The sequence below is a fragment of the Tiliqua scincoides genome, chromosome 1 (assembly GCF_035046505.1).
Source record: "Tiliqua scincoides isolate rTilSci1 chromosome 1, rTilSci1.hap2, whole genome shotgun sequence".
In the NCBI taxonomy this organism is placed as follows: Eukaryota; Metazoa; Chordata; class Lepidosauria; order Squamata; family Scincidae; genus Tiliqua; species Tiliqua scincoides.
In genome coordinates, this window is record NC_089821.1 from 109,930,299 (window position 1) to 109,943,475 (window position 13,177).

The following is a 13,177-nucleotide window of genomic DNA, read 5'->3' on the forward strand; positions in this document are numbered from 1 at the left end:
TTTTAAAAGTAGTGATTGGCATGCTGTTGCATTTTTTCCCTACATATACATCTAATTCACTACTTGTCTGGCCACTGCAAGAATAACGAGTGTACTGAAATCCTGCCCAGATGTTATAGTAGTTGTGTACACAAACATGTGGAGGACCCCAAGGATCAAACATATTAGACCCACCCCATGCAAGATGACTTGCATGCTCTGTCCAGGCTCCACCCTCTTCTCATGCAACATTTTGTCTGGAGCACCAAACACTCAGTGCAGGGAGAGGTTTTTATTGCCACTCTGGAATGTTTCCAGGTAGCAATTGTGGGGAGAAACAATCTCCACATTCAGTGTGGTGGTGGTGGTTATCGGTCATGTCATTTTTCTAAATCTTCAGATATGTTACTTTTATCAATTAGCGCTTTACCAAGTGGTTGTGGATGTCAATGAATTTTTTGTTAATGTTTGTTATCGAATAGTGAGTTGGTAGAACTAGTTTTGTATATCTTTAAGCAATTGTCATTATAAAATGGCTGATAGATGCTGAATTAATATGGACAGTTGAGGGATGTGTAGGGCCAGCCTTAGAATGATGTGGATCAAAACTGTCACATGGAGCGGTGCCCTTACTGAGGCAATGGAATCTCTCCCTTGCCCTGCATTCTATTATATGTTTGCTTGCCTTCTCTCCATTTCTTTCTTGTGTTCCTCTCCACTCTTTTTCTCAGAGAAACCTTTTCCAAAAGTTTCATTTTTGAGAATATGCATCCAACCAAATATGCCCTTGTTTGCTTATTTGCAAATATTTAAAAAGGCAGAGAAAAGGAATGAATGCAAAAAACCTGAATTAACATTTTTCAAGTCCTATCCCACCCCCCTTTTTGGCCATTTGACTTGGAGGAAGGGGAGAAATAAAGTGAAAAGGAATAGGCAAATAAGGGCCAAATCCTATCCAATTTTCCAGTGCCGGTGCAGCTATGCCAAGGGGGCATGCACTGCATCCTTTGGTGGGGAGGCAATCGTGGAGGAATCCTCCAAGTTAGGGAACTTTTGTTCCCTTTCCTCAAGGCTGCATTTCAGCTGCACAGGCCCTCAAAAGTTGGATAGGATTGGGCTGTAAGTCCCTGGCATTTGCAAGGATGGAAAGCTACCGAAGTTTCAAAGAACTCTATTCTACCTATGACCTTGCCAAATTCCATTTTTACTTCCATAATTCTTCAGCTGTCAGTTAACACAAAATCAATGACGTTGGATGTGGAAGAGGCTCTTGAGGGTATCTTCAGTCTGAGAATATTTTTCCTGATTTTTATTCTATTTGTTAATCTATTAATGACTTATGCAACTTTTCCTTCTAATTAATTGAAAGCTAAGGCTTTCATCTTTACAGGATCTTAGATCCTGTAAAGGACCCCCCCCCCCCCCGGGCATACACACACACATGTTGGTAATGTGGCTTAGCTCTTTTGAACTGGGGGGAAACACAAAATCCTAAGTTACTGTGTTTCTAAAAAAATATTATGTTTTAAAAAAAACACGATACCACCAAAAAGAAAATAAGAACCAAAAAAGTGGTTGTGTGTAATGGTGATGGTGGGCACTGACTCATCCTTTGCTTCAGACAGCAGAATGTCTTCGGCTTCGGCCGGAACTGGAGATGAATTGAAAGATGCCTAAAGTCACAGGCCATGTGGAACAAGAGCTGACAGCAATGAAGTGCTAAGACGGCACCTAAGGAGCTTTTCTATGTGAAGCGATTGCTATTTTAACCTGCTTTGCCTTCCCCTTGGCTGCATCTCCCCTTTAAAATCAAACTTCTAGCTCTAATTATAGCTATCGTGTAGCACTGGTTCTAGTTATATAACATGTGCAAGACATCACATTTAGTCTTTCACATTTAGTGTTTACACAGTGCTGCAACTCATTCTATCTCTGGTATACCATATACATCAGCCATTTTCAATCACTGTGCCATGGCACATTGGTGTGCCATGGGTGTGCCGCAGGAATTTGGGGGAAGGTCATTTATTAGTAGGGCCAATGGGGAATATGAGCCCCACCCCCCACCCCCACTGGCAGCTTGATGTGCCTCATCAATTGTCAAAAACCTAATGGTGTGCCTTGACAATTTTAGTGCCTTGTGCTGTGTGATGAAAAAGGTTGATACACAGTGAAGCCTTCAGTTGATGAATGGGTGGAACTGAAGCATGAAAGATGATGCTGGTCAGACCTATATATTCTGTGTTCTTACTCCCTGCCTGTTCTCTCAACATCTACAAATGAAGTCAAATTTTCTTGCTGCCTCCCCACAACCCTTCTTAATAGTCAATCTCAACATATCTTTGCAGCTTGTTCATTCATGTCTTTCACTCCATTCTGTAATCTGCAGGACTTGTTGTGTAATGGGATTACATTACATTTCCCAGCAGCCCCTGCTAAGACTGAGAGGCCTTTCTGGAGAGAAGAGAGATTATAAAGACTAAAGGAGAGAGCAAGGGTAAGCAAGAATGGGAGCTGGTCTGTGAAGGCCGGGCAAAGAACCGGGGGGGGGAGGGGGAGATCCGTGGGAAGGAGCAAACATAGCCCCAGGTGTGTTGCTGCACAGGCCGTACTGGGGAAGCCTAGAAGACTAGGGGGTCTAGTATGCCACTGCTGATGCCTACGGCTTAATTGGCAGCCACGGAAGGCTTGGTTTACCACCCATTTTTGGATTCTGTTCTTGTGCCCAACCCCTAGGACAGGAGTGTCAAACATAAGGCCCGCAGGCCAAATGCAACTCCAAGAAGTAATTTATTTGGCCCTTGTTATAATTGGGCTCTCCCAGCATTATAATCGGGCTCATATCTTGAAAATATATAGATTTGCACATTTTCACTTCTGTTGTTTGCAGCTAATGAGTTTCTGTGTGAGAACAAAAAGTGCTTATTTTGGGCCATCGTCTGCTTAAAGATGTGACTTTCTGTTTAATGAGGTCACTGCTGGCCCGCAGCAGGCAGCATGAATGCTAACCAGCCCTTTGTATGAAACTAGTTTGACATGGGATATTGCAATCATCTCTGTCTTAATCTGATCAAATCCTCTCTTATCATTAGCCGTCAGTGTAATTGCTGGAACCGACCACAATTTGCTTAGAGGGGCTGCTTGATACGGATTTACCCTCTCATTTTACTTGGTTGTGGGGGTTAGGAATGGTACGCATTGTCCCTGAAATCTTGGCTCTTACAGATTTGCCATGATACTCTTTTTCAGAATGAGGGAGTAAAGTGAGGCAGAACAACCAATTTGCCTTTTATCTGTCAGAGCTCACGTTGGGTTCAACAGAACTATTGTAAATAAAGTCATTTCAGGTTCCAACACAGCCATTTTCAACCACTGTGCTGTGGTGTGCCACAAATTGGTGAGCCACAAATGGTCCCCAGGTATATTGCAGGAATTTGGGAATTTATTAGTAGGGACATTGCAGGATGTGAGCCCCCACCATTGGCAGCACAGTGTGCCTTGTCAATTGTCAGAAAACTGATGGTGTGCCTTGACCATTTCAGTACCTTGCCAATATGCTGTGAGATGAAGAGGGTTGAAAATCACTGTTCTAACAGAACACCCTCTGGGTTCTTTTTTCTCTTGGTATTACATGCAGTGTTGGAATTTTAAAAAGTGAAGTACCGTATTTGTAAAACAACAACAAAAAGCAACCCTTCCTTCACCCTATCTTTTGACGCCTTCTATTTCCAAACCAAATTTTCACCTAAAATATTCTAATTCACAGGGCATCTCTCCACTTATAATTTCAAAGAACTTGAGCAGGTGGTTTGGGACCTAAAAGTGGATTGTTGCTGGTCACAGCAGTGTTGCAACCACCATTGTGCTTTGAAGCTCATGCCTGTACACTTTGAACAGCAGGCACAGCTAAGGGGCCTAGATGAGATTAATCCCGCTGGAGATTTTGACTTTGGAGAGGCTGCTTTGGTCAAGCCCCTCAATGTTTAGCAGCTTCTTTGTAGTGGATGTTGATTGGCAAGCACTAGGTGAGAAATGAATAGGAACCATGGTTGCTCACTTGCCCACCCTTGGGTTCTAACTCTCGACAAGTTGAAGTTGACTGCTCTAGTAGTCAAATTATTTCCTCTTAATGTGCTGGCTAGATGGCCTTCATGCATCATTTTAATATGTTCCCATGGTTAATCAAGAATTCTAAATTTACCTAATTAATATTGTAATGTTAACAGATCCATTTTTCCTTGAGTAATAAGTAATAAATGGAGGAAGAAAATTGAACTGAGTAGAGGGCTATAGAGCAGGAACTGCTGAAAGGGCATGAATCTATCCCAAGGGTATGAATGAAAGGCACTAACACACACATGATAAACACACAAACATTGCGGTGCAGGTAGCATGCTTTATTTCAAATGAACAATACTATCTCAAGGAGGTTCAACAAAACAGTTAGCTACACAATTTACTACTACAGAAAATAAACTACTTAAAATTTAAGTTTTGGGCAAAATCTGATGTTACTGCAACAGTTTTTAACTTCCTTAAACTGTGGTTCAAAACTTAGTTGCCTGAAGTTGACAATGTCTAGCAAAGTCCTAATGCTACCACACAATCACTGCATTCTAGGAACCTCCAAGAGTTGGTACAGCTTCTGCACTCGAGTACCTGAATAGCTTTGTTGAATGAGGGAATGGCCAGGTGATGTTACTTTACTGTAAAGCTATTCAGGCAGTCAGTGTGCCAGAAACAATACGGTTAACAGATGGTGAACAAAATGCTGGCCGCTTGCACTTTGTTCCAAGCATTGTGAGTCAGTCATTAAAAATTATAGTTCGCCATTGATCAGATGCAACATAAGACATTAAGTGTGGCTTACAGGAGGGTATATGTAAACCCCACCAATGCTTTATGTTTCTGATTCAAAATATATTCATGCACGTTTCAAGAAACTGTGCACAGTGTAATCTCTTAGGTGTAGGTAATTAAGTCTTCAACAGGGAGCCTCTCTACCTGTTGAGGCATTCTTAGACATCAACATTTTGTTGAGGCACAAAAATTAGTTCAATGTTGAGCAGGGTATTCGTTCCCTAGGAAACTTTCTCCTACCAACTCTTTGTTCCAAAAGTTACATTTCAAAATGTCGTAATATAAATGGTACAAAGCTCCATAACCGTTATCTTCGGCTATATACAGTATGTACATGTCAAATGAAAAATGGTTTTAAAGTCAAATGCTAAGGACTATAAGTCATAAGGTATTTTCTTGGACTTTGTCTGGTTTAGGTAGGTACAAAAATAGTTTTTTAAAATATATTTACAGTTCAGCTATTTCAGTCCATATGGAATCACTTGCCAAAAGTCAAGTGGAAATAAAACATCTCTCTAAATTGATCGAATATTAATATTCACAGTGGCAGAGTCGGTGCCAAAATCATTTCCTAAATTCAAAGTATAAAGTCCCCCATCATTCTTTTGAACATCCATGATGATGAGAGTGGTTAGATCTTCACTGGTTTCAACATGGAATCTGCCATGCTGTTCCTGACTAGGAATGTTTTTCCCACTGCAGGACCATGTTATTTTAGGTGTAGGTTCGCCGGAGAAGGCACAAGATATGGTGAGTACCTTTCCTTCTTCAATGGAGATGTCATTTGGAAGAGCTTCAATTTTAGGTGGTATTCCTTTGCAAAATGGGAAAAGACAAAGTTAGTGGAAATCCTAATTTTACTGAGTTATACTACATATACTACTCTAGGTTATTGGGTTTTTTTCTAACTCTACATATAATTGTATTGCTCACCTCTCAAACCAGATTTAAGCATTCTACTAGTTGAACTCTCCAGTTGGGTCAGGCTAGATTCCCCCATTATACTGCTGGAGCTCATCTCTACAAAGGATTCTTTCATAGAGGACATGCTTTTGGCAGACATGCTTGCAAATTTCATTTCAGTCATGCTGCTACTGCTGCTACTGCTGAACGAAGCTTCTTGTTTAGAAGCGGACATTTGAAACGACTGTGAAGAGAAACTTTCTTGCATGCGAGCATCATCACTTGTCCTCAACACTACCTCTTTTGGAGGTTCTTCAATTAGAGCTGTGGAGCATAGTAAACATAGATGGGAAAAACCAATGACATCACATTAACCGGTGAAGTCATGTGATCTATATATTGACTTTATAGAAAAAGAAATAGGAGACTGACTTGCCATTTAAGGAAAACTGCATTTCAATGCATTAATTTTTTCAATAATCAATAATTTTTTCAAGTTTCCTTCTCTTAAATATGAAATTATTAGCCAACGATAAAAAAACGTAAGCCAGTCAAGATTACTTGAATAAAAAGTTCTAAAGAATTAAAAGGAAACAAGTACTGTTCTTTTGAATGGTGCTTTGCTCTTCTTGCTTACCTCCAGTTGTTGAACAGGTAGCTAAAGACAGCTTTAAAAGCCACTAAAGCTTTCCTTAAACACAAGCACATACATACAGTACATCAATAGCAAAACATAAAGTAACCCATTGATTCCAGAAATCTAGGTGTTCTGAAACTGTGACAAGTAAATCTGAATCTGAGAAGTTTAATGTGACATTTAAAAACCGTCTAAAAGACTACACCTTTGGGAATTAATTGTTCAGATACTTTAGTAAGTAGTGATAAACAGAATCAAGGGGTTAATGACAAGATCAAAGCCTTCTGGTAACACTGAATCAACAAGAAACATTTTTTAATTGGATGTTTAACAATGGTATGTTTTTCATTATAATGTGCATTGGTAATGAAAACAGTAATGAAATGTTTGGTAATGAAAACAGGAAATGTGAAAGGGTCAACACAGTCAGTAGCTTTTGTCACATTCAACAAGCCCTACTTTGAGTAAGATAATACTTACGAAGGACAGTGAGGGATGCTGTTGCTGAGCACTGCCCGTGGAAGTTTTTAGCTTTGACCGTGTATTTTCCACTATCACTCACTGCAGCATTTTGGATGGCAAGAGAATAAACATTCTTGGAACGATTTACTCGGATGTTGGATGAAAGGGCAATCTGATAAGAGATGCAGTATGGGTTAAATCAAATATAACCAAGAGTTGAGATTGAAGTATTTAAAGTGAACTTAAGTAATGACTTACCGGCTGATTATTCTTAAACCAGTCGATTTCAGGAGAAGGATCTCCAGAAACTTCACAGGTAAGTAACACATCTTGTCCTTCATTGATGTTTTGAGATTTGGGTTGCACAATGAAAGCTGGTGCATTTGAAAGATCTTTTGAAAAACTCACATCAAAGTGACATTTGATGATGCCTTGTTCAGTCTTTCCTTCACAGGTAAGGATTCCTTCGTCTTTCTGAGTAGCTTTTTTGATGGTGAGAGTGTGATCACTTCCAGACACACCATATCTATACTCTTCAGAGTTAGTTAGCTCTATTCCATTCAGCAACCATTTTACATTAGAAGCACCAACAATATTAGCTCTTAAAGTAGTTTTCTGACCTTCGGACAAAGTCATTTTAGTGGTAGTAGATTTAACTTCTGCATAAGATGTCTTTACGTCTTCAGACACCAGAGACTTTTTAACAACTTCTTCTTGAACCACTGTCTTTTCTTGGGCAGTTACTGCAGATTTCTTCTGAGCAGACACTTCAAGGATCTCGGCCTCTTTCTGAACTGACTTTTGAACTTTCGCTGTGCTTGAGACCTGAGAATTAATACTTTTAAAAGTTTGACCAACAAGTTGGAAGTTGGTTTTGGAGGTGCCACCTTCCCCAATTACCTCACATGTATATTCACCTTGGTCAGATTCCTTGAGGTTATGAATTATCAGTTCATATGTTCCATCGGCAGCATAATGAAATTTGAAATGACCATCGTCTTTTAGTTTCTTGCCATCTTTGTACCAGACTACTTCTTGTACGCTTAAAACACTGCTTTCCACTGAGCAGAACAGCTTTACTTTTTCCCCAGACGCTTCCACCTTTAGCTGTTGTTTTATCTTTGGAGGATCGGCCACTCGCATTTCGGCTTTCTCTGTTTTGCCTCCAGCTGTCGATTTGGCTTTGGAGTGGGCAGGAGATGGCTCTGGGGATTTTACTCGCTTGGGAGATTTTACTCTGTCTGGAGACTTCACGCGAGGCTCAGGAGATTTGACCCTTGGAGGTGAGGTAATGGTTTTTTCCGGAACCCTTTTTCTTTGTACAGTCAAACTAAACTGTGCTTCTTGTCTTCCTTCAGAATTCTCTACCAACACAGTATAGCTTCCTTCATCTGAGGTCTGGACAGATGAAATCTCAAAGGTAGATTTATACTGTGTACGTGTGACTTGGAAACGGCCAGAAGAAACAATGGCTTGGCCTGCGCGTATCCATGTCACTGTTGGGGTTGGTTCACCGTCAATGTCACAAGAAAATCTTGCAGTCTCTCCTTCAGAGACAGTGATTGACCGTGGTTTTGTCAATATTGTTGCTGGCAAAGTAGTTTTGAACTTGCGGTGCACAGCCCTTTCTTCCAGCGATTTTTTCTCGGATGCACTGATCATCTGTTCAGAAGAAGCAGAATGTTCATAAGATGACAGCGATTCTCTCGTTGCTGTCAGTTCTGACTTAACCTCTCTCACTGAAGAACTTGCTTCTATGGCAGAAGCCTTCTTAAATGAGGCAAATGCATATGACTCCGTTCTTGTCAAATCAGGAACAAGGGATCTGGGTACTTCCTCATCTCTGCGTTGGGAAGTATACGTGGTATAGTCCCCTCCTGTAACATCTAATGTTGCATAGTCAGAACATTCTCCTTTATAGTTGGTGCACACAGCACGGTACGTGCCACTGTCATCAATATGGCAATCAAGGATTTCCAAGGTTAACACACCACTAGTATTAGTGAAATGTACCTTATGGCTTTCTTGGATTTCAACACCGTTGTGATACCATTTCACTTCAGCTGTTGGTTTGGACTGTACATTTAAAATGAACCTGGTGTTAGTGCCACAGGGTACGCGATGAGAGCGCATTCTCAGCGTGATACGTGGGGCATGATCCAGAGTGAAAGGTTCTTGCGTCAGAACTTCATATTTCCTTTCCATGGTTTTTTGTGTTTTCAAAGCAGCTTTCATTGACTCATACCTGGAAAATATATCAAATCTTGCTGTTCTTTCAAATCGAGAGAGAGATCTCTCACTGGACACTGGACTAGGTGAACGTGGCCGGGTTCTCTCTGGTGTAGGAGATCGTCTCTCAGTTTCTTCTACGGGTCGTGAACGGGCTCGAACTAACTCAGACACTGGGCGCATTAATTCAATGTAAGTTGGGGAAAGAGATCGCCGTCGTCTTAGTAACCTCGAGGGAGGTGAAAATTCCCGATGGACGTGTCTCTCCATTGCTATTTCCATTTCTTCTTCTTCCTCTCTTGATGTGATCTCTGTTATTTCTCTCTCTCTCCTCCTTCTCAGTCGCCTCTCTTCTTGTGACATATACTCCAGCTCACTCTTATATTCAGAGAGTCTCTGGCTTGTGGTCACTGGCCGTAGCAGCTCTTCATCCTCTTTCTCAGCCATTATTCTCAGTCTTTGTTTCGGCGGTCTATAAATTGCTTTGTCATGGCGTTGTCGGAGCTGTACGTAAGTTGCACCAGTCTCTTCTTTAGACGGTATATGATATGTGGCGTATCTCTGCTCTCTTTCTTTAGATTCTTCAGCAGCCACTTGTGCAGATGCTGCTGAGTAACGCAGAGAAGACAGTTCAAAGCGAGGAGGGCTTCTGCTTGGAGGTGAGGCAGAAAAGCCCAACTCCAGTTCTTCTTCAAGTCTTAGTCTTTCTTCTTCAGTTCTCTTCATAGCTAAATAGTCATCAACGGGTAGAAGTAATTCTTCATCTGACAGGTCACTGAGGGATCGCCTTCTTGGTCTGTAGTAAAACTCATACTCAGGAGATGGTGTACGCCGGCGTGCAGGTCTCACCGTCTCAAGATCATCTTGAGACAATTTGGGGATACGCCACTTAGGTTTGTACTGATCGGTAATGCGTGGTAGTGGCATCACATAAAACTGTTCCCACCTGGAAAGGCGAATGCGCTTTTGTCGCTTCTGAACAATTCTGTCCAGTTTTCCTGGCATCTCATACTGGTCTCGCAATTTCTTGTACCACTTCATGTCTGACATTGGCACAAACTGTTTGATAGTCTGATCTTCTTCGACAGCCGCGGGCACATGTCTGCGAGGCTCTGGGATCTCGTAAGGCATTCGTAGCCTCTTTTCTTCTTTAGCCTTTTCCTCGATAAGTTCAAATTCACCTTTCACAGTCTTTGTGGTTACAGCTGGTTTGTACAGGATGGCAGCTTGCCGGAGAGCTTCCTGTGCTACTTGTGTCAGCGGGACAGACTCTGTTCTAGAAAGAATTTCTGCCATTCTCACAGTCTTGTCAATGCTCTTCTGCACATGCTTTTGCCGCTCTTCTTCAGTCTTGTACTCACGCTTGACATATCTCAAGCGGTCGACCTTCAGATAGGCCTGGCAGCTTGTGGATCCAGCACTGTTTGTAGCAGTAACTCTGTAATAACCACTGTCTTCTGGTAAAGTATCCCTGATATGCAAAGCATAGTAATCTAACCCTTCATGTACAATTTCAATGTTGGGGCTAGCTGCTAGAGGCTGACCATCCTTTTCCCATTTTAGCGTTGGTTTTGGTATGCCAGATACTCTTATCTCAAAGCAGATGCTTTGACCTTCTTGGCATTCTGCATTTGCCAGTAGCCTTTTGAACATGGGTCTCAGTGTGGTTGCCTCTGGAGGGGCATGCTGAACAACAGTTAACTTGGCTTTGCAGCTGTCCTCACCGTACTTGTTTCGTGCCAGCACAGTATATTCAGCATCATCATCCTCATTGACATTGTGTATGAGAAGTTGATAAAGACCTTTATCCGTTTCAAAGGTATACTTCCTGTCATCATCTCCTGGTCTGATCTTCTGACCGGATTTGAACCATGTTACACGAGGTTCTGGGTGAACTGTTATAGTTACACCAAACCTGACGTTTTCACCAACGTAGGCAGTACGGTTATATAGAGGTAATGTAAATTCTGGAGGCCTCTCCAAAAGTCTCAAGGCATCCACTCGGCGTTTCACTTTCTTGACAGTTCTGCATCTGTAATAGTCAGAGACTTCTCTCACACCTTTCACAAATAGTTCTGCATAGGAACTGTCTTCACCGTAGTCATTGGTTACTTTGCATCTGTAGGTACCATCATCTGACTTAGTAATGCCTTTGACATACATTGTGGCCACGCCTTCATGGTAGCTGATCTCATATTTTTCATTGTTCTCTAGCTGTCTGACTCCAAAGTACCAGGTCACTTGCGTGGCTGAGTCATAGTTTTCAATCTTGCAGACGTATTTGGCATGCCCACCTTCTTCCCCAACAGCATGCATTATCTGTCCAGAAATGGGCCCAATGTCAATGGATGCAACTTTAACTTTGGCAACTGTGACACCCTTCTGAGATCTGATTGCACCACCCCAGGCAACACGGGCTACTGACACAACTGTATGCCATTCTTTCTTGACTAAGGTCTGGTAGTAACGTCTGTGCCTCAGTGTTTTGATTACTTTTGTGCTGGTTTTCTCTGTCCTCTGCTTTAGCCAAGTATGTTCAAGTGCTTCCGTAGCAGTCATACGACCTTTCCTTTCTTTTACGAGCAGACGATCAACAAAGTCCATGGCCTCAGTACTGATATCTTTGAATGCTTCATCATCAAAGCTGTACTCAGCGTTGATGATGTTGTCTATTGTCTGTTGGTTTGTTTCAGCAATGAAAGGATTCAAGCCGCTCAGAAGTATATATACTAGAGTTCCAAGTGACCACATATCAGTGGCTGAGCTGACCACATCATGTTGGTGGACTTCAGGTCCATAATATTCAGGAGTAGTAAACTGGAGTCTGAAATTATCACCAGGTTTCAGCTGCCTAGCCTGTCCAAATTCAATAAGTTTAACAACAGAGCTTCTTCTTGTGAAATAAAGAATATTTTCTGGCCTGATATCAAAGTGCCCAATGCTGTGACTGTGTAGGAATTCAAGTGCTTCACATACTTGACGTACATAACTTACAATTTCTCTTTCATGAAGTTCAAATGCAGGGGTATTAAGCCTTTCAAATATGTCAACACCAGATATAAACTCAGAGATCATGACCAATTCTTCTAGGCTCTCAAATGATTCATGAAGTTGTAAAATATTTCTGTGTCTAGCAATATTTAGGATGGAAATTTCTTTCTTTACCAGCACTTGATCAGCACCTTTTACTTTGACGAACTTGGCAAGGTATGTTTTCTTAGAAACTGTCTCAACACACCGATGGGTAATTCCAAATTGCCCCCGTCCAAGTTCTTCAGCAATCATGTATTTGTCGTAAAGTTCTTTTGTAGAATAGTGAGATGCTTTTGTTTTAATGATTTCTCTGGCCTCATCAACTTCTTCATCATAATTGACTGTTCTCGTCTTATCTTCTTTTGTTATGACAGGATCAGTGGGTTCAGAAGGCTGACTTTGCCCAAACTTATTCTCAGCGATAACATGGAACACGTAGCTTGTCTTACCAAATAGGTTGACCACGGTGTATCGTGTATCACGGGCTTGGCCAACACGAATCCATCTCTCAGCTGTGGTTGCACGCTTCTCAATAGTGTAGTGTGTGACTCTACTTCCACCGTCACTAGCTGGGGCGTTCCATGTTAAGTTGACTGAGTCCCTTGAAACCTCACTTGCTTTCAGGCCTCTTGGTGCATCGGGTACATCAGCCACATCTAATTCTACTGTTTTTTGATCAATGCCAAATCTATTTTTAGCACAGACGATGTAAAACCCTGCATCTTTTCTGTCCACACCATTGGGGAAAACAAGAGATGTGAATGATCTTGTAACAATAACTTGGTAATGTCCATTATTATCAATGAGGTCTTGTCCTTTCTGCCATGTGATCACTGGATCAGGCTTCCCACTGAATGGGATTTTGATGCTGACAACTTCACCCCGGAGAGCGTGAACGGCTCCCATGCCTTCAAGATTTTTAGGCAAGTGAATCTTTGCAGGAACTAGAGCAAAAAGGAAAATAAAATCAGCATAGAAATTATTGCTTTAAAAGACATTAAAGTACTGCTTTAAATACAGGAAAGCCAATTCAGAATGATGTCAACAGCTACACTGTATTGGTTAGTATTAGGA

General features: G+C 41.5%; 1 protein-coding gene across 1 annotated transcript in view; it reads right to left on the bottom strand.

Annotated features, from left to right (window-relative positions):
* Positions 1–4,355: 4,355 nt before the first annotated feature.
* TTN (titin) overlaps positions 4,356–13,177 on the bottom strand; it is a 322,156-nt gene continuing 313,334 nt past the window's right edge. The window contains exons 292-295 of the mRNA XM_066621689.1: positions 7,100–13,047; positions 6,860–7,013; positions 5,773–6,066; positions 4,356–5,653 (exon numbers count right to left, since the gene is read on the bottom strand). Coding sequence (XP_066477786.1) covers positions 5,355–5,653; positions 5,773–6,066; positions 6,860–7,013; positions 7,100–13,047 — 6,695 coding nt within the window. The 3' untranslated portion in view covers positions 4,356–5,354. The remainder of the gene's footprint in view (positions 5,654–5,772; positions 6,067–6,859; positions 7,014–7,099; positions 13,048–13,177) is intronic.